At 41.8% G+C, this 22,700-nt stretch overlaps 1 protein-coding gene across 1 annotated transcript; it reads right to left on the bottom strand.

Annotated features, from left to right (window-relative positions):
* Positions 1 to 2,336: 2,336 nt before the first annotated feature.
* sepsecs (Sep (O-phosphoserine) tRNA:Sec (selenocysteine) tRNA synthase) lies at positions 2,337 to 11,850 on the bottom strand. Its single transcript, XM_036551298.1, has 11 exons — positions 11,472 to 11,850; positions 10,935 to 11,089; positions 10,425 to 10,543; positions 9,833 to 9,991; positions 9,279 to 9,432; positions 8,983 to 9,085; positions 8,489 to 8,618; positions 7,112 to 7,203; positions 4,979 to 5,072; positions 4,479 to 4,569; positions 2,337 to 2,699 (listed from the first exon to the last, which is right to left on the bottom strand). The coding sequence occupies exons 1-11, from the start codon at positions 11,583 to 11,585 to the stop codon at positions 2,471 to 2,473; spliced, it is 1,440 nt and encodes a 479-aa protein (XP_036407191.1). The 5' UTR covers positions 11,586 to 11,850; the 3' UTR covers positions 2,337 to 2,470.
* Positions 11,851 to 22,700: the final 10,850 nt, after the last annotated feature.

The raw sequence follows: 22,700 nt of genomic DNA, 5'->3' as shown, positions 1-22,700 counted from the left end.
GGAGCAGTTGCAGACAGTCTGGCAGAGTGAGCGAGTGGTTTTGCAAGGTGAGGACATGATAGGATAGACATAGCACAGGCTGGAGTTATCAGGCAGACAGACTGAGTTTGTTCAGTTTTGATAAATATTAAATAAATGTTTTGGTAGTATGACTGGTCCCACTGGTCCCAGCGGTGAAGGTGGTGAAAAATCAAAAATCAAAAATCAGGGCTACCGAAAGACCCTGCAACCACAGTAGCAGTATAACATTATAAACCTACACCAACAGAGCCCTGACAAACTGACAAAATGGCTGTTCATGCTCCCTGTCTTCCACTGAAATAAAAAGGGAAATATCTCTTCTTTTTTTCACCAACCAAAAGACACTACTTGATTTAAAGTCAAATGAATGTGCATAAATTCAGTAAAAATTGATAGCTAAGAAACAATGCCTTTATTCTCAGGATTGATCAGGCTACTGCTCAGGTGACATAATGCAGATATAAATCTGCATTTTATCGAATTATTGTCTTTGGCCACTACACTTGTCAATTTACAGCAATAAATCATTTTAAAATATGTATTCTATACTAATGTGGCCCTGTTAGTCATTGTAATTTTCGGTTTAATTGTGAGTGACCATTCTCATAATCCACATTTCATCAAATGCACAGCCAACTGCAACTGCAACAGCATGCAGCTTTCTAAAGATTTAAACATTTCGACAGCCCGATCAATATACGCACCATAAAAAAAAACTGTGGCTGTGAAAAGTGTTTGGGGCAGTATGCTGGTCAGTTTACATGTCACCTGCATGAAGTCAAACAGAAGACAGAGATAGGGGGAGGCAAAAGAGGAAAGCGTCTGTCCATCATCAGGGAGAGAGAGCGATATAAGGCTCAGTATTTAGTCTGTGCTGTAGCAGAAGCAAGGCCCTGCAGAATGAGAGAGCTGAGAGTGGGAACACCGCAGAGGGAGAGAAGTCCTCCTCCAGAGCTGCACCCACTGATTACCTATTAAACACTCCAACAGCCCTCCTCTGTGTAACAAGCACAGAACATGTACTGTAGGACTGACTGTCTCAAGCTTTAACGTAATTTTCTAGTTAAAAATGAATACAATGCACAGTATCTAGAGAGCTATTCCTGTCAAAAAGAATACAAAAGAAACAGAGAATAAGACAGGAAGTTGTCTCATATACTTTCTTTGACAGGTTTCAAGAAAACTGATGATCACTACACGCAGTTAACTACGGATCATGACTATTTTTCTCTCACTCAGACTCTTCAAGGACTGTCTCTTAATGTGAGTAATAACTGCAGTAAATCACATAGGCTGGGATGATGTGTGCATTTAACTGGGGTGTTCAGATGTTGTTCTTGCAAATGACCTGCAGAGTAAGAGTAATTACCTCAAACAACTGTTTTCTCAAATAATCAGAGAATGTACAGCATCCATATATAGACTAGTCATCAGTCAACACTAATACGTTGCAGACTTGCCCACAGTAATCTATTCACGTTCCATGAGACAGCCCTGGAGATCCCACTCCCTTAATGAGACCAATTACTGAGAAATGCCTCGGGATGCCCCAAACTTGTGATTAGAGGCCAATTCCCCAGGTCCAGTCTTTCTCATATTCTATTAACAAATGATGTGTTCCTTACAGTTGTTCTAGAGATGTTGTTTTGATAGATGTGGTGCACGATGATCTCAGATTGGTAATCTGTCAATTGTTTATCTCCTGTGTATCAGATATGTTGTTAATAGGGTAAATCAAAAGCTGACCCTATCAGAGAGGTCTGAAATAACTAGTCCGCTACAACACAGATTGTATTAAATGTACAACAATGTATAAAACTGGCACTTCTATTTGCATTGAGATGAGAGATGAGATGAGATGAACTCAAGGGACTGAAATAACCTGAGTCTGAAAAGACTGCATTGCAACAGGAATATTTTACAGATATCTACACCTCATAACATAAACTGCTCTGTTCTCAGAAAGTCCTGGTTTAAGCACCAGTGGGGAAGCGCCTCCGTCAGCATTTCAATTGGCACCTGAAATCATTCCGGACAGCCCAGATACAGTGTTTCCTACCTATGAGGCTGCTTTATCTCAGTGATTGATCCATGTGAAATACTTCAAGGACACATTTGAGGGGTTTGCAGGAAATTAGGTTTTATTCGGTGAAAACTCATTCAAAACTCAGACTTTCAAACATATTATCGTAAGCAGCACTTTACATTTTTGGAAATAATCACAAAGAGATTGCATCTCTCCTTTGGTAGATGAGAGCAGCTACAATGTCCGCACGTAATACGTAATACGTAATACGAAAAAACTCTATGCCCGTTTCTCAGCTGTCAGGTTGCCTTCAGTGGAGGACGTACTAGGGAAAGCTTTACCTGGCCATACCAACAAGAGGAGGCCAGCTACATCCAAGCCTGGATATAAACGAATGCACACTGTGACCTGGGAATTACGCTTTTACTCGGCGTCAGGGCCGTTCTCACCGGCAGTGGGCTCTGGACCAGCTTCCTTCCTCATGCTCTTAAGGCACTTGTCCAGTCTCTTGATGCACAGTGTTACGTCGTCCTGGGTGATGCCGATGGCAGAGGCGGCATTTAGGTACGGGCATGGGTACGCCTCCGAGTGAGACATGAAGCCCTTGAAGGTATGCCCGCTCACCACCTGCTCGTTACCCAGCGGAACTACCCTGCAACACAGAGATAACCTTGAGGCTAGGAATCCTTCTTTCCTACATGCCAGTGGTGATTTGGGCAGGACGGGGGACAGGAGGGGCTCATGGGAGATGGGGAGATTTGCAAAGCAGCCAATGTGTTGTTAAGCATCGCTGTCCACAGCCAACAGCAGATGCATCGAGAGCTATTTATAGCACAGAGTGATTAGAAGTGCTTTGATCACACTCCACAATGGCGTTTGAGGGTATAATGCTAACCTTTATGTAACAGGTATGATGGACACTCCAGATGGCTGAATGCTTGTGATTTGCCACAGAGAGTTAAACTAATATTTGGGGTATAATCTGTGTTTGGGTCTTTCTCTATGCAAATGACTAAGTTAAAGCATAGAGGACGCACTGCGGCAGCATTATCTGTAGTAATACAGCTGCCTTTGACTCAATGCAATCTCATTTGAATTACAGTCAGGGTTTTCCCTCAAAGCCACTTTCCTGCTGGCAAAAAACTGCACAGCAAAGGAGTTCTCCTATCTCTGGCGGAACATAAGGCTTTTACTGTATCCCACCCATTGTGCGTATATATCGCTGTCGAGCTGGAGGACAGAAAAGGAACAATCGGCAGAACATTCTCAGGCAGTATTACGGCCACTCTATTTTCCATCTATTCTGCATAAGCCCATGCTAGCGGGTCTCATCTTCTAGTTAAGAAAGACGCGTCACCCCTGCAAGAAAGCGGTGTATAAGTCACAGCAATGTAAAATCAACGCTGGGATTCTGAGGTGATACAGCACGTGCAGTGCCGCCCATTTGCTAAGAGGGATGCCTTAATGAGCTGGACTCGGTCATCATTAAGTTCTGTTGCATCTTTCATCTTACATCTTTCTATGTGCTGTAAGTCCCGAGCTGGGCCTAAGCTGATGATAATAATGACCATAAAAGCAGAAGACATGATGCTAACTGTTCCCTAAAGGCCAAACTGCACTGTACGTCTCTGCACTGTAAAATCCTCCACGGAGAGGCACACTCATGAACTCTTGTTACTGTTGCCATTTTGGCTCACATCTCTTTTAAAACTCACTTCTCAAAAAGAAGACTCTGCAGTTAAACTTCAATTACGTCCCTGCAATTGATGAGCAAGCGTGGGAAGCCATTTACTTGCTTGCAGTTTCTTTTAAAAATCAGTTCCAAGGCACACTAAATACACACAATGTGCAATGGCACCACTAGTGTCTGATGTATATTGTATATCCCGTCGTTGTGCACTTTTAAAAACATACATATTTTTTTAAGATTCCACACAATGGTACAGAGAATGGGAAATTGTACCAGCAGAGGCTGAATAAATTAGTAAAGAGACTGCATTTCCTTTACTTCTCTACAAATGTTTAATGCAATATATTAATGATTGCATGATGATCTCTCAGATGTCAATAGTAAAGGAAAGTACTGGAAGGTCCTCAGTAGAGACGATCTCCATCAGTGATAACGAGAAGCAGCATGAGAAGCCCTTGGATTAATACTGCAAATAGTCATCTGTTCTCATTAACAACCTTCAGAAACTGCTTGTAAATTCAGAGGTGCTGTCCTATTAAGGGAACGTTTCCAAATGAATATGTTTGTTATTCCACTATTCCAATAATGCACTGTGTTGAGGGCAATGGCCAAGAGCTGGCCTGTTTTCACATGTGTGATGGCGGAGCCTCAAAGGAGGAGACTGTATGGGCGTGGCCAACGTGGAGGGGCATCAGGCCTCAGAGGTCTGGGCCAGAGAAAGCGGTCTGTGGAGGTGCTTACCTGGCTCCGGAAACCTGCCTGGTGAACAGCATGGAGCCCAGCTGTGTCACTGCTTTGACACTCTGGGACTGGAGGCTACTGAGGGACATGGCTAAAGTGGAACAGCGAAAATGGCGTAAATGAATGATATTTTGATATTTGAATGAATGATATTTTGGCATGCAGGCTGAATTAATACTTCAATATTGCGCACAGGATGCAGTTTATTATTTAGTTTATTTACATTTTCTGGACATAATTACCAGCACAACGGAGCTCTTCGTAATGGATCTAATGCTTCTTTGTGGCATTTGTATAGTTTTCCATTACTGTGTAGATCTCCGTTTAAACAAAAAGAGGCCCTGAGAGAGTGTTGCATTAATGAAGGTGAGTTTACTAATGCCTTTTTTATGTGATCAGGCTCCTGCATTCCTTGAATGAGATCAAGAGGCTTGATTGTATGAGTTTGTCTGAGGGACAGGATTTGGGAGCAAGAGGGTCGGTAGGACTACCACGCTCACCTAGGGAAATGGGGTTATGTGGCGTGTGCAGCAGCCTCTCTCCATGAGCCTCGGCCAGCTTCTGCAGCTCCTGCGCCAGGTGGGTGTACATCTCCTTCAGGCAATGCAAACGCACATCTATGAATAGCAGCGCAACATTTTCACCTCCCCTCCCTTCCACCTGGCACAGCAGGGGCTGCTTACTGCTAATCTGGCAATTTCCAGACGACAGGCGCCCCACCGCCTCGCTGCTGTTCCAGGACTGGGCTTACTTTAAAACCGTTAACTCCTGCCCCGGTCCCATCGCTAAAACACAAACACTATTAAAGCCCTTATTCACCTCCAAGTTTTCATTAGGGTAAGCGGGCAAGATTTGCAGGGCTCTGCATAGTGCTGACTAGGTTAGAACAATCCAAGTCCCCAGAAAGTACTGCGCATTATGTATTGAAAGTATTGGGGTGATAAAATTTTCATAGCCAGAAAGTCCTATTCAGTGAAGAACAATAACAGAGGTACAAATTGTCACAGAGAGTCAAGCTTTAATGGAGAGTTACATAATCTACACTGCAGCACTGGGATAATGTTTATCCAGGACACACAAAATGCTTTATCATAATAGAGTTGTGTGTGTGCTCTATGAAAAGTATTATTTACTCCACCTAATTTGGGATGTTTCAAAAACACCTTAAAAACCCAGGTCCAGGTGGATTAGTGTAAATATTCCTGTCCCCCTGAAAACACACACACACAAACAAGTGTTGCCAAAGACGAGCCTTTACAGGATGTACTAAAACAAAAATAAAGGTGCTGGCCCTTTAATGAGAAGACAGGGAAAAATAAAAACCCAGCAGCATATATTGGACTGCCCTCTGAGACAGCCGCTTCAACATAAAGTCCCCTGACATTTCTAATGCTGGAGCGCCTTCCATATTTTCCACTTGAGCAGTTTTACATGAGGAGCACCGGAGAGGGAGAAAATGATGCCCCAGCAGTTTTTTTTCTGTGCTTTACAACTGAAAAGGAAGGAGAAGGACCTGCAGCGTGTCTAAAAATAGCTCCCCTCTCCACAGACAGGGAGTGTGTGACTGGAGCCTGGCGGCGTGGCGTTTGAGAGGACAGATGCTCCGTTGGCCCGCGGCCAAGCCGGGCCCAGACACTGGGACGGTGACAGTGACAGAGAACGCCGCACGGACAACACCAACATGGAGCTGCGTCGGGCCGCTCTGTGTGGGACAACTCTGATCCCACCATGCAACTTCAGATCGTGCACGCGCTGGGGTTTCAAACAGCAACGCTACCAATTTATAGCAGATTATGGGAAACAAACAAGCCAATATATATTGTCACATTAAGACAGCTGAGAAAATCATAACTAATCCAGCTATATATGTCTCCCATCAATATACAAAGAAGAAAACAAAACCGTCATTTCTGTTCCTGAATTATTCAGGATTGCTGACCCTTAGAGGAGGACATAAGGGTATCCCTCAGTTCCACACATGCAATTATATTCCATCAACAAGGATATATTGACATCAAAAATTCATGACGAGGACACGAAAAAAGAAATCAATAGTATCCCAACAATCCCTGATCGTGTTCAGAGGCCTTTCCTAAGAACTGCACAGGAGCAGGTCATATTTCTGGTGTTTGGGAGTCGATATGTGCACCAGCTCAAAGGGTAAGCACATGGCCCTTCCGTGCACATCACTACGGACATATCGGAGCAGTAATGTGGTGTTAACCAGACCTGCCTCGGAATGTATTACCATTAGACAACACAGTAAGTAAGACTAGATACAACCTTGTAGGATGTGTGCAGAGGCAACCTGGTGGGGGCAGTGGGGGCTCCCTGATGCGGCTGTATATCCTACACACATCTGTGTGGGCAGAACTTGCTTTAATGCAAAACGAAAGATCACAGCACCAGCAGTGCTGCTGTAGTGCTCTCCAGACTGCCAGGCAGGAGTCCTGTTATGAACAACTCAGCTTCCCTGGGATCAATTTCTGCTTGCAGCAGTACATCCCTCCTACTGCAGGGCCCACGCTCTCAGAAGTTATCTGAAAGCTTATGGGCGAGAGCACGGAGCAGGAAGCTTACACAACACTACTCACACCCCAAGGAGTGCAACAAAGAGCACGGTGATGTCTTACCTTGCGTTCCTTCAGGAGCCTCTTGTAGCCGCTTGCACCCAGGGTTAGGAGGGTGATGAGCACGTCCAGGGAGGGAGAGGCCGAGGCACGACCTGGGGGCACAATGCACCGTAAGCCCCTCTACAGGCCCTCTTGCGTGTAGCAGCTCCATCCTGATCACCGTCCAACTTGCTAATTTCAGTGTTTCTGTCTGATATATGTAGCCTCATATCTGCTAACAACCTTGACGATAATGAAAAAGTGAAAGTTCATGATTAAGTAATAACTCCTCCTTTTCTGAAAAATGACTTCCACATCCCCATTACATCCTGTTTGCTGGCATGTAGCTGTGGGTTTCTATAGCTGACATCATGTCATATGTGCATGCGTAGGTAGGCTACAGACGTTACACTACTTGTAACGGCTATGATTAATTGTTTACTGAAGAGCTTAGGGAGCATCTGCAAAGCAGAACCCTGGACAGGGGCCCAGAGAAAAAGATAATGTGGGTAATTGTGGGATTACTTGCTTGATAATGCCTAAATCATATCTACTTAAAGTTGTGTGCAGGGAGACCTGATGCAATGCGTGCTTCCTACATAAGAACAAATAGACGTGGATAAACAAGTGATGTCATGGGTAAAATGGGAGGGAAACCTAAATCAGATATGATACCAAAAAAGGAACCAAATCAAGGGATAAATAATAGAGTCAAGTACTGACATACATAAGAACAGGTACTTCTCACATGGATGTAAGATAAGGAATGAAGGGTGAGAAATCAGCCAGGTCCTTTCATAGGCAAACCTGCACTCTGCTCCAAGGTCCACATCCTTCCAAACTCCAGGTAATTACTTCAGTGCCAAAATCAAGATGGTCAAATGATCTTGCCACATCCTATACCGGCTGATGACAAACTAACCAACCAGATCAACATGTGTAACTGCTCTCTGTTTTCACCATTTCTGTGTAATGCGCACTTTATAAAAATACATTGTTTAAGAGTTTTGACTGGGTATAGTTTTACAGAGGACCATTTGGTGTACAGTCCTGCAGACAGCACTGCAGTGGGGCTGCTGGACAGAATCGCATTAACTTTCTCACACACTCAACTGACCCTTCTGTTTGAAACCCCATCTCTTTACAAACCAAACACCCTATGCAAATACTCTGTGGTAACCTCAAGTAGAAAACTAAACATTAGACAATCCAAATAAACCTTTCATAAAACCAATGGATTAACCATTACAAAATGCACACTTGCATGTAAACAAGGAGGCCTTCCACTTTCCTGTTCTCTAATGACTTTCACATGTGCACTCAACACTTTAGCTGCCACTAAGCTTTAAATTTTTAAGCAACGCCACTGTAAAATTCCATGGTGACAACTGAACTAACCAGGGTACATTCGACTGATTTCCTGGATGAAGGACTCATTGAAACCAGCAATGATGGCGCCACCTACTGGAACCATGAAGTTTTTGTCCAGACTCTGAACAAAGGCGTCTATCCTTCCAACACGCGCACCCTGAAACAAAGAAAAAATTACTGTCTTTACACTTTTTTTGTCCATACATAATTTTAACATGTTCAGCCAAGGGATGTGAAAGAGTATGTGGGCGGCCAGTAACACAATAAAGTCTAACTATGAACACGTTAAAAAATTACAAGTTACACACATTAACAAAAAATAATGTTCCTCATTAGGGGGCACCATTTTATTTTAAGACATGGATAGGAGGGCAAGGCTGTCATCTTGTCAAATCTTTCTACACTGACACAGGGCTGTTCTTGCGCCGAACATGTACTGTTAACTCAAAACCCAATACTCTTAACATTTTAATACTTAAATAATAATTATGAACATCCCACATCAGGCAGCAGGTTCATACCTGTTGAATGAGATGCATACACTTGGAGGACTGGACTCCATATGCATTGTTGACTATGTGGGGAATGTCGTGTTTGGCACACATCTTCGCCAACTCTTCCAACCTGCAACATCAGACAAAATATTGATTCAATGGTCTGTCAGTACAGGTGGAGTCAGTACGAGGCAGTATGAGAATTAATAGGAATGATAAGGTGCCCTTATAAAATGACTAACTGCCATATTGACAGCTGAGAAACAAGAGTCTGTCAATGTAATTTCCAGGGTGAACCAATGCATACAGGGTTCGAAGGGTACCTGTCGGGAACACGGGGGGCGAAGCAGGAGGTGGTGGAGTGGACACACAGGATATTCTCTGCACCCAGCTCCTCTATCTTCTTCTCCACTGCTTCAAGGTCTGTGCGTAGCTCATCACCCTCCAGCACATTCTCAATCACCACTGGTTCAAAACCTGCCAGAAAGAAAAAAAATGGCAAGATGCCAGTATTAGATAGATGACCCCCAAATACTACTGCAAAAGGGAAAAGGTCACAAATGGACCAGAGCTGCAGCAGCAGAAGGTTAAGGATCATTACTGGGCACTGTCGAAGATATATGGTTATCATTTATCATTTATACAGTCTATAAGACAGGAAGAACTATGCAAGAGGAAATAAAAAGAACTGCCGACCATGTGTATCTGATAGAAAAAGATTCAAGGCATTTGTAAGGAGGCGCCAGCCTAATTGAAATAATGTACAACAATGTCTAAGAATCAAACAGTTGAATTCTGGACTGTGACCAAGTGTGTTATGTCCTCTGAAGTCAGGCTTTTAAGCAGCAGAGGCTTCTTCACAAGGACAGTCCCTCACCTGCGGTTATCATGGCTTTGAAGCAGGACTTCTGGTCAATGCGAGGCCAGATGATGTAGCGTGCCTGGGGCCTCCTGTGCCTCAGCGTTAGGAAGCACAGGGTCAGGCTCATTCCTGTTGCCATGGGTACCACAAAACAACTGGACACGCTCCGCACACCTTAGCAAAACAACAAAGAAGAAGAGTTCTGTTTCATTTAGCAAAGGACATGCCAGTGTGGCTTTTTCCCATGGTCATTATGTTTTGCCATACAAATACAATGACTGTTGGTCCACTTGTAGCCTGCACAAGACAGCATGATGTCCCATTTGTGATGCTGCCATATTGTCATGCATGTTGTAATATCTGTATGTATGCTGCACATGGCAGTCTAATTTCCCCTGAGGGGATTAATAAGGTTCAGCCTACTGTATTTACTATTCTACAGAAAGTTTGTTGACCATACATGTCACAAACAGAAACATATAAGGACGCTTCTAACATTTACACTAGTTCTTCAGGCCGTCTATGGTTTCACAATATAGATGTCAGACAATTTCTTTCTTTCATCACTGAGCAAATGAATGAATAAAAGTAAGGCAGTCCTACGTACCGGCTACTTTTAAAATGTCAAGAACAACTGAGTTCGTCAGCTTGTTGAGAAGACTGGACCCTGCAGCCTTGGGCTGAACTGCTGCAATGTCCCCTGAGCGGCCTATTCCATGAATGAACCTGGATAAACACACAAAGACCCCACACCAAACCACTCAATTCCAAAGTAATTCAAACGAGACCACCATACAGAACGGACTTACAGTAACATTTGTCAATTTGTATTATTGTGTCAAATTGCAACTAAGCATTACACTGGCCTATTCATAAATACAAAACATAGATCAAGATTAACGTATGCATGGACATTATTCAACTTGGGTTTACCTAAGGTTTTTGAATTAGAATTGATTATTGGACATATCTAAGCATCAGTGCTGAAGCTCTCATGACATCACATTGCATTAAAACTGCATAACAGACAGAAGTTTCAGAATGGTGTTTCCTTCATTTTTTCCATCTAAGAATCACTTCTGTTTATTCATCAATACTGCTGCGGCATTTACTGTACCTGTAATGCCTTCTGGCGACTAGGCTGGAGGCCACTCTCCCCTCCCTCTCCCCAACGCCACAGTTTCCCAGGAAGTTGTTGCTGTCCATTACTGCCAGCTCGTTCAGAAAGAGCTCTACAGTGCTCTCACTCCATCCTTCCTCCGGACACTTTCCCTTCACAGTGGAACAGTCACTTTTAACGGGTCAGGATTTTAAATGCCTTAATTTAATATTTAAACTTTGATTAACACATCGATTCCTCTGTAATTTTCCTATGATCTAGGAAATGTTTTATTTATAATACTCCTGACATTATATTATGTTAAATATATATTAAATATCCACTTTGCAACTATAATTATTTTTAAAATTAAGATCACATTAGATCACCCTGTATACTGTGCATTCATTTTTTTATAGAACTAGAAGCCCACTTGTGTCCACCACATGGCAAGGTGCTAAAAAGCATATTAATCTGTGACTTACTGGTACATATGTATTAACCGACCATATACGTCAGTGTATGAACAATGAACGCAGCGTGATGAAATTTTACCTGATCTAGCAGTAATCGTATTAGCTGCTCATGACTGCGCCGGGCTTGAGAACCCTGACGCACATATGAAGACGACACAATCTTCTCGCATATGGAAAAGTTTTCACTGTTCATTTCTGCAGCGACGCTTCGAAGACAGGCGTGTATATTATTACTTCTTTACGTGCGCTTCACCTGCCAATAGAAATTCCTAGCTGTCTCGTGCCTACTATAATCGTAAGTGTGGCTAGTTAAAACAAATAAAATACTATAACGTATTAATATCTGCGAACATAAAGTCAACATTTACAGCTACAGAGAAATGGCATACAATGTGTACCAGCTATTGCTAACTCTATCTACCTATACCTCAAAGCTTTTCGCGTTGCTTCACCTTTGCACCGTGATACATCGCCTGAGCCATCACATGCACAGGCGCCCAAAATACACGTCACAGCATGGCAAAGGCTACTCCGTTCCCCGGTAGTTGTTTGACTTCTCAACCAATCGCAGCCTGCAAAATCTACAACCCCGCCTTCTGTTTTGAGTTTCGCCCAGTTTCGAGCAGGCAGAACTGAGCAGGTCTGTTGATCTGTAAACATGTGATCTGGACAGCGTGAGATGGAAGTGGTGGAAAGATTAATGAATTATGTGAATATACGCAGTGCTTGCTGTAAAAGAGATGATCGTGAATGATCAGAGTCATAAGGAATGCCTGCGGCACGCCTCCTTTTACATTTATACGCTCCATTCCTCAGACACGCGTGCAGTCGAACACAATCACTGAAGCGAACGACTAGCAAGTGCAACTAGGGCCACTGTTACGGAGGGACTTAACATGTGAGCTACCTGTATGGATCATTTTCAGTTTGTTTAGCTCCACAACATCCTGTGTAAAACGACTTGTCACTTGTTATTAATTGTTGAAGGAAAATAAGTAAAAACTTTACAGTAACCTCATGTTTTCTGAAGGAGTGAAACCGTTAACGTGCAATTTGCAGAATATATGTATGTCACTGTCATTTTATGAGAACATAAATGACACTGTTATGATATGTAAAGCAAGAACAAAACAAAATCACATGAACTGAGCCCTTGCTCTCCATTAAAATGATGTGAAATGCATGTACCCGACTGATTAATAAACGTTTGCTGATATGTCCGTTGCTTCGTCCAGTTGTGTTCTTATGGAGGTGATGTTATCTGAGCCAGCTGCTTTTCAGTTCAGCGGCAGACGTACGCAGAGCTGCAGGCAGCCATACCACCCTGTAACTTTCCCCTGCCTGATGGCTGAAGGTTTGGTTAGTGCTGGGATGAAAGTCCTCATAGGAAAACAGACTGCTGCTGGAGGTGCTGTTGGTGGTGGGCCAGCAGGGGGCAATCTCCATCGTAGACCATAAAAGCAATACACCAATATAGTGACAGGGACACTGTTCTGTAGGATGTGCCTTTTTTTTTTTTTTTTGGATGAAACAGTATGTCGTGGTCCTGACTAACCTGACTCACTTAGTCATTAACGATCCCATGGTATTTATTGCAAAGAGTCAGCGTTTCCCTGGTATTCTGGCCAAATTCTTAGTCTGACTCTTTAAATCTGAATATAATGATCCTAACTATGTTTGCCACATAATTTCCCTTCCCTTTCCTCCACATCTCATTTGTCTTGATTATTAGCTTACCTTTCTCTGTAAAAAGCCTCATGCTGGTAAAATGAAAATCAAGATAGAAGCTTGATTGTCAAAAGATACATTCATTAGTCACAGATCTCAATAAAATAATTAAAAATGCAAGGTGAACTGGCAGTAATTACAATTGTCTTTTCTAGCTGTCTCTTTACTGGAATCATCAAGACTTTGTCTCCCAGATGCCATCACAGCCCTGCAACTGGTAAGTCCTTCCAGCTCTCAGTGTGGGATGGAGCAGCTGACTGTGGAACTTGTGGAACCCATGAGCATTTCTGTGCTGTCCTCATCTGTGGAAGTGCGTCCAGCCGCTTCACTCTGGAATAACTTAAAGAGCCGTGTTGATTTCCGTTGACAAAATTTGGCTTCAGGTCGTAAGTGACTGTATCTGCAAAAAGATGACAATCAAGCCATGACTGGCCATAAACTTTCTCTGGAACCTAAGCCGGCACGGTGAGGCATACCTGCCATAGCCCTTGCAGACTCTCACATCTGGAGGTCACGGTGGAGCTGCTCTCCTGTACCATGGTGATCCTAGGGGTTAGTATTCCTCAGACATGTGTGAAATAGAAACTCTGGAGCCAGGAGGGAGCAACCACACATGCCTTACATATCTCAGAGTATTGATGACAGCTCACTATATCTTGCATTGCTTTTTTTAAAGGCACAAGCACCTCTGATGAACTACAGAAAGAAAGGCAGCAAAACGATAACAAATCGATGTCTGTGTTTTGTTGTTTCCTGTCGGTGGTTTAAATGCCCCAGTGAGTGAGCAGAAGCATTTCACAACCTGTGTGTGTTTTTTTTTTTTCCAACAGATTTCTCAATTCAGGATCAACTGAGAACAGGCAGACTGCCTCCACACATATCAGTCATGTTGAAATAGGAGACACTCTTCAGCTCTACTCCAAGTTTGCACTTTTCAAATGCCAGCCTTACTGCAGCAGTCTCCATGTGAAGACAGGGATCACCCACCGGTGAGGGTTTACTTCATAAAAAGGGGTCCGCACAATTCAGAGCAGTACTGTATTTCCACAGAACGGCTGCAATTCCTGGTTAGTTGTATGTATCCTGCTGTACTTCTTGCACTTTGATTCCATGCACATATTTATTCTGCAGCTGTCACAGGGCCATAAAACCTGAAACTAATTTTCAGATCTCAGCTTCGTCTTTAGAATCATATCGTAAAATGCGCACTGCATGGAAAAAGCTACTCTCTCAAAATGGACAGATCAGAGTCATGTTTCTGTAAAAACAAATTCTGTTTTGGGCCCCTACTGCCTTAGCCTGAGCCCCTAATATAGTTCTCCAGACAGCCACAGCATTCTGGCAACAAACTTACATCCCCTTGGTCAGTGGCTGCTATGCCACCCCCAGACCCTGGGGAGTCTTAAAAAAATACAGCTGGACCACTACCAACCTGACATTTCTGGGACTATGCATTAACAAGGAAAAACATCATTCAGATTAATCTGTTCACTCAATCAGCTCAAGCAGAACATGTTGCAATAAAGTCGTTCTTCACATAATAATCAGTAATAGTAAACAGAAACAGTTACACTTTTTTATGGCAATATTTCCAAAAAGATGACTGACAAGATGTTCACTAAACCAACTTTTTTCCACAAGCGAATTTGTGAAGATCTTAAAGCAATGCTATAAAAGTAACTCACAAAACTTTGGTATGAGGTTTTATTTGGGTTAAAGTGAGCTGAGCATTTATTTTCTGAGGTTTTATTATTTTATTATTGCTGGGAAGTGGTGCCATTGGTACAGGGCGAACTCAAACAAACACTGTCCCCAGACTCAAATGCATTACTGTTTACAGTTTGCTTTGAACAAATTAGCCAGAACAATAATTCTGTATGACAACCTTGGGAACCAATTTAAGCCCAACTGAGATAATGCCAGTAATGCACTCAAACTTATCATTGTTTATAAAGGCATCATAATAAAACTATTACAAAACAAAGGTTAACAGAGGTTACTCACATTCACCCCTATATTCTTTCAGACTTGTTATCAATGTCCTGAGGGTGATGTAAATGTCTATGTATGACCAGGCCATTTCTGAAATAACTACCCATCTGCCCAACAGCATTATTTTGCTTTCCAGTATAGTAGGAGAATAACCAGAATTCATCCTCATAATCATGGAGCGGAGCTTTGTGTTATCTTATGGAACACTGTAAGCTGTAATAAGCTGTAATAACCATTACCATTACCATATTTGTGTGGCATGGATAGTTGTAGGAATATTGGGATAGGGATAATTTATGGTTATAGGGATAGCAAAGTATATACAGAAAAAGGGTCATTTTTACATTAACTGCACCAGAAAACGGAGTGGAGATGATATTCCAATTTACAATACTCTGCATTGTAGAAGAAACTTGACATGTATTTTTCAAAGGCTTAGGCTTGTCTTAATACCATGAAATTTTCCCTAGCACGTACACATGACAGTTTTTAAAAGCTAAAAAGTAATAAAATCTGATATTGCAATCACAATCCGATGTAATTTATTTTAAGATGAAACGTAGTATTACTTCCCGAGGTTAGCTGTGCGTAGCTTAAATGTTGTAAGGAAGTTAGTGTGTATTGTGTGAGAAACCGTGAAATTTTAAAGAAAGTGAAAATGCTGTGATATTTACAACAGCCTGCCGTAAGACTAATTACAGTGTGAAATGAAGACCTGCCCTCGCCTAATTAATGAGTGGGCTGGCCCTGACCCACATGCAGACGCCCCCCTTTGAAAGTGAGGATCAGGAGTAACCTTTTCAACTTGACAGCCCAGTGGGAAACCCCCTGGCCCTGCCGGGCTCCTGGCTGCTGATGAATGCTTTGCGGCAGATGGTGGAGCGTTCAGGCATCTCGGATCCTCTCACGAGTGCCCTGCCGGTGCCAGTGTGGGTGTCAGGCTCACCAGGGCACCGCTAGATGGGTCTGCTGTTACAGGTGCTGTACATCATCTGAGGGGTGCCTCCAATCAGGTCTCTGCAACACTTTCCCGTACCCACTTTGGCCGCTGAGAAACTGCTTAGGGCTGAAGATCCACAGCCAACAAGAATGTGTAATATCTGACAGATACAGTACCATCTGCATGATGCCCTCCTTTCTGCCTTACCCCTTCTGTGTGTAGGTCTGTGTGCGTGTCTGAATGTCTGTAAAAGTTTTGTAATTGGGCCATCTTGGGCTTAGAAGTAATAATGTGTCACAATCAACAAAACACTTTGACAGATATTATGTGCAGAGGGATTGCCTTTTACTGTGGCCAGAATGTAAATATTTGTGGTTGAACCCTCTTCTAGTGACTGCTAAACAAGTTGTCTTGCCCTGTCATTAGGAAATGATTGCTTTTGCAGAACGTCTTAGCATGCTGGTTATCGAAAGTCAAATACCGCAGACGCCATGGGAAAACTGTCATAGTAAAAATGGCCATGGTTTGCGAGGAAAGTAATCATTCATGCAGATATTCAGATGTGCAGTCAGATTAAATCTGTTGAAGGAAAGTACTGTAGAATTATGTTAGCGGGAGAACAGGGCAAAGAGGCTCTGATAGAATGCTCAGTAAAACATTTCTAACATAAAGAAAAAAGAGGAATCACAGCATATTTACATGTCTGTAGAAAGAATATGTGTGTCTGTGTGGGTACATATGTGTGTGTGCATATGTGTGTGTGTGTAAAGCTGGCTCAGTGGATGGACCTCCAGTCAGTTTTGATTAATGGTGGCTATGATTTAACACCTGCTGTTTTAATGTAGCCCCTGAAAGTAACCGATCTCACCATACTTGTGCAGACAGGCCCTCTTTTTAAATAGCTGCCTAAATTTATCTTGTTTGTGTGGGCAATTTAAACATGGCCTTGAACACTTTTGCAAAGAGTGGGATTGGGAAAAAAAGGCACAAAAGAGTAAGGTGAGGTGCTACACAGCAGAACAGAAAGCAAAAAACTGCCGGCAGAGAGAAAGAACAGCTGCTTCCCTTTGCATTCTCATCTAATATGAAAAGGCGGTGCTGCAGATGGCATAAGATCCCTTTTAGGCTCCACCCACCTCCCCCCTCTGCCCTGTGGGTTGTGGCTTCTCCAGTTACCCTGCAGAGCACTCAGAGAACTGTAAGTGGCTGCAGGGCTCCAGAGTCACAAGCACATTTCTAGTACACTTCTGTACTTGACTATAACCCTTAGTCACCCATATGTTTCCAGTCAAAACAGTGAAGCTGCTCAGGTGTTTTGAGAAGACAAGTGAAACAGTCAAACATCAAACAATATCATACCTTAAAAGACACAAGGAATCCTGAGGGTGGTAAAATATAAATGTTTCATTGTAAGAAATCATGATTGTGATATATATCATGATAAATCACGATAAATTAATAATTGGTAATAATTTATTCTGTTTTCTCTTTCTGGCTAGTTGGTGGTACATGGTAGTTTGCACAGGATTAAGTAGCAATTCTCTGGTTTATAGGGTCTTTAATGGCACACAGGACACAGGCACATAGATCTTCAATTTGCTGGAAGAGATGAAAAGTATTTACTTATGCAAAACTGAGAGTAACCAAACCAACTTGTTTCTTTTTAGGGCATGATGAAAAACTGCACAACCTGCAGACTAATCATACACAAGATGAACATTAAGGCTACACAGCGACTATCATAAACTGCACCCATAAGTGGCATACCAACAGCAGCTAAAATGAGGGGGCCAGAAGCAGAACCATTGTGCCTGAGGGTCCTGCTGTGGATGCTTCAATCAAGCAGGCTCTGCAGCTGCTGCCATTGAGAAAGGAATGCCGATAACATTCAGCACTCAGCTTTTCCCCTCCCACTCTCTTTCTGTCGTGCAGCCAATATGTGAAGTATGTTTTTGTTAATGCATTGGAGATTTCAGTCTAAATGAAGCCATTTATGAAAGTGCTTGTCTAACTGAACAAACAAGAATGAGTTGACTCGTGAGCCATATGATGTCATACACATTTAACAAGCCTTGTACTAGGCTACCGGAGCTTTACCCTGGGTTGAAAACAATTACATGTTTGTATATTTGGAAGGGCTCTCTTGTTGTGAGCTAATGTGACTGACAGAGTTTAACTAAAATCCAAAACAATATTAGGTCCTCTAAATACAACCATCTGTGAGTGTATAATATTAAATAGACAGGCCCTGAAAAATTATTTTCATAGTAATTTGTTCTTGTGTGTATTCATATTTGTCCTCTTCACCTGATCTCATCTTACATCTTGTCACAGCATGTGATACAAGATATTCGTGGAATTCAGAAAAAACGTGCTCTTTGTCTTAACTGAGGATAAAGAAACCTCATTTAATAGTAACACATGTTAATATTCCCCATATATTGAATTTACATTATGCAAATTCAGTGATGATAATTGATGTTATTTTTTAATTTCATTGTATAAGTGATACTTTTAAAATGTTTAAATTTCGTTCATTTTAGCTTTATATTTTCAGAATTAACTATATTGAATACATGAGCACTTTTGCAGCTAAAGTGAAACGTTCTAATGTTAATCTGTAAACATGTTATCATTGCCCTTTCTTTCACCTTCACTGCACATTGTATTACAGACAAATGAAAGAAAATATCACTTTTGGAATAAAATATAAATGATTGATATCAAGCAGGTTAATGTATGTCACTTTAGCACCATATATGGCCAAGCTTTAAACTCTAAATTTATCCAAAGCCTTGAAGCAAGCCTTAAGGTCATCAATCAGATGTAATCAGTAATCCAAATAACAGATGAAGGCTTTCCCATATGACTCCCCTCACATGCTCCTGGCCATGGGCTTCCATCCGATACTGCCTTGTCAGTTCCAGGCAATCTGCGTTGTTTTCTTTGTATCCTGGCAGAACAATCTTTCTGCCCTTTATGTGTTCCAGTTAAACCATCTTAATGAAACAGTGATAAGAGATTGTTATTGAGAAGAGAAATACATCACTGTCAATTAAGTCAACCCTACCATGCCTGTTGCCTGGATGTCTTGCGGTGTGTGTGTCTGTGTGCGTGTATATGCACACACAAGTTTCCCATTAGCAAAGCAGCACTGTTGCTATTTCCATGTCAGACATTGCGATTACCACAGAAAAAATTACATTCTCAGTAGTACACAAGTAATTTACACATTTCATTATCTGTACTGTGACCTCTCAGTTCAAATGAGTTGCATAAATTTGAACTGTAATGCAGTTGGCAGAACACCTGTTCCCAGCAGCACAATGTTTCACTGAGCACTGCTTCATCACCTAAACACGCCATGATATATGGCTTTCATTATGAGGAATTTACAAGGGCACCAGGATTATCTCAAACTGTTGAGTGAATGTAATCCTTGGCCTGGTACACTTTTCTTTCACTGACAATATAAGCCCAGGTCAGGTGCACAAATACAGAGTCCATCAAGGGGTTGCAGACAGAGTTTGGACCCCACACCACTCGCCACCCTTGGCCATTATGCGGGATGGGACTAAAAAATAACATCACATATCATTGCCACTCCCATGATTTCATCAATTTGCATGTAATGACGTGGCTGGTGTCTGGGTTCACAACTTTTGAGAAAATCTGAGAAAATTTATATCACTTGGAAGGGCCTGGGTTCACTGTATCACTTGCCATGTACCCTTGGCCATGCAGTTCAGACTAGAATAACCAGCAAGTTATGACTTGTGTTCAGACAAAGAAAACCCTTTCTGTGAAACAACAAAAAAATGAAATGTTAACACTCTGAAACTGATCCATACCTTTGCAAAGAAATTAAAGTACCTCTAAATTTACAGTTACAAAAATGTCTGACCCAAAATTAACAGCCATCAAAACTCCTGATTAATATACACAGAATACTGTCTGCTTTTCTCAACCTTGCATCGTATCATATTTTTAATAATAAACTGAAGATCCACATTCCTGGTAGGAGTCGATGGCGAATTGGCTTCTAAAAGAGTTCAAGTTAAAACAGTTAAAAGTGGGTTTTGGAGGCCCACTTTTCATCTTCGTTTCCTTTTCAACCTGAATACAGTAATGACCATGTATCGGTCAAGCCCTGTGAGAACTGATATTCGTGCCTGGGCAACTGTAAAAAGGTCAACTGTGAAAGCTGCACAATGAGGGCCCGCGCGCTGTGCTATATATAGATACGCTAGTGATGAGAGCTTACACCGAGCAGGAACTGATCCAAGCTTTCATCGTCCTGCACTGGAAAGTGCTTATTTGGCTTCAAATTAGCGGACAAAATCCCGCTAGACCTGCAATCGCGTGCCGTGCTAATTGCAAGCAAACCCGCGTAACCTGCAGAACCGCTGTGTGGGGAGACTAGTATGGCTTTCACGCCGCGCTGGGAGTGCGTCAGCTGAGCAAGGCAAGTAACTCACCGTTCCACGCTGTCGTGAAGGACAGGTCATCGATTTCAAGTTTTAATTGCAAACTACAGTTTAATTTCCCGGATCGGTACGATATAGCGACCTCCTTCGGGAAATGAAATTCCTGCCATTGCTTTCGTCGTTACAGTTTCATTTGTGTGCCAGACGCAGGAGCACCGCCACGTCCGATGGTTACTCGAAAAAAAAAATTAATTCAGTGTAAGAGCTAAATGGACAATTAAAGTCACGTTCACCCGTGACGTTAACCACATTTCTGCTTGAATGTGGCTCTTTCAAAAGACTAAAATAGGCAAAATACTTTATGCGTGACAAAAATTACAATACGCATCTTTCAGGTGAAAGGAGAGCAAATTTAGCTGCCAGTTTTGTCCATCCAAGAGAGGAACAGTCTTTCCTGCAAACTTTATGTGACTCGCCTGATAAATGGCCATTGCCTTTTTTCTGCGTGCCAACGACTGCAAAGGAGTGCAGCTAAATAACTGGAATGCAAAATGTATAAACTCAACCTAAGACTGTAAACACTTATATTATAAAAGTGTTAGAAATATACCTTATATTGTGGCTTTTCCACGGCGCAACATGTTTAATTTAGAGTTTCCAGGGTACGGCATGTTCTTGCCACCCCGCTGTCAGTTATACTGACACACTGGCAGTGAAAGAATTTGATTTTAACAAAGGTGGAACATTCTTTTTTACAGCTTCCAGTAAAGTATGATCTCAAATCCCTTTTATAAATAGCAAAGAAATGAAGTCATAAACAGTATCTTGCAAGCTGTGTACTTCACAATTCAGTCATCTGACATTTTCTAATTATAATGATTAAGTGCAGTTAGTGACTAAATGCAAATTGCATTTCTCCACATTCGTCTGTGAATGAATGACATTTTATCTTCACATTTAATTAACAGTAATCTATTAAATAATTTCCACCTTTTCTGATTATAAAATTACCAGCAACAGATGACCAATGAAAATAACTGTTGTATATATAAACCAGTGACCCTAAAAAAAAACATTGCATCTCACTATGTAATTATTTTAAAAGATCAATGTCAGATTGTCCAATATCAAAATAGGGTTTGCATAGTTCCCCAATAATCTGAAGAGGACAAATTCACTGCTGTATACATCTGTTACATACCAGGTATTATCTGGAAAAGAACTATACATGTGCTAAGTCAGCCCATGCATATGGAAACCTATGGAACCTAGCAATTACCTAGAGACTGAATATTATTCTCTGTACAGAGTTCCCCTCTTTTTCAGGACACTTGCATGTCAGCAGCCGCCTAATGGTTTCCCTCACCGCCAAGCCCCCCTCTTTTACCAAGCGCCAAATGTGCTTCTGCCAGTTATGCACCCATTGACTCCCCCATTCATACTGCACAGACTCATTCTCAATTAGATAGGCTAATTTGTTGGTATTTGATCATTCAGCTTAATATATATTAGTTTGAAGAGTGAATTGGACATAAGCGCATTGGACATATGCATATTGGATGTAAGTGTAGTATGGACACGTCAGGCAATGTTTGTTTGCAAATTTAAATGTACCTAAACCTAACGTACTGGAACACTCTATGCTGAATTGTGTTCCTTTCAACATACTAGTATTTCAATAAAACTCATTATCAACAAAGTGTGTAACTTTTCCATCATGTTATGCCCTTTATTGATATGTGTATGCTATGAAAAGGCAGTGTAAGGCCTGACAAGGATGCAAATACAACCCCCTTCCCCAACACCACCCTCACCCCAACAAACAAACACACATATTATCATCTTTGTAAAGTGTAACACTGCTTACAGTCTCCTGCCCATTTTGTTGATAATGCGTTTTATTACTGTAAGAGATCTGAGAGAAAAGCAAGCAAGAAAGGAGGATAAGTCACATTTTTGTCTTTAGATGGGGAGCTGTCCAGAGATGGTGGTGCTGAACATGCTGGCAAAATATTTTCCAACAAACAGAAAATATCAATTTTGTTTTGTGACTGACAGCACGCTCTTAATGTAATGGTAATGGTAATGGCAACAGAAATACAAGCAATGCAATGCCTCAGTTTTTATACTTTATATGTTTTTGCAGTTCCCCTCTGAATATAGAGCATTATGTTAATTTGTGAGTCTATTGAAGTATATTTGTCAATGTAAATGTATTATA

The sequence above is a fragment of the Megalops cyprinoides genome, chromosome 18 (genome assembly GCF_013368585.1).
Source record: "Megalops cyprinoides isolate fMegCyp1 chromosome 18, fMegCyp1.pri, whole genome shotgun sequence".
Taxonomy (NCBI): Eukaryota; Metazoa; Chordata; class Actinopteri; order Elopiformes; family Megalopidae; genus Megalops; species Megalops cyprinoides.
This window is presented reverse-complemented; position numbering and strand designations above follow the sequence as displayed.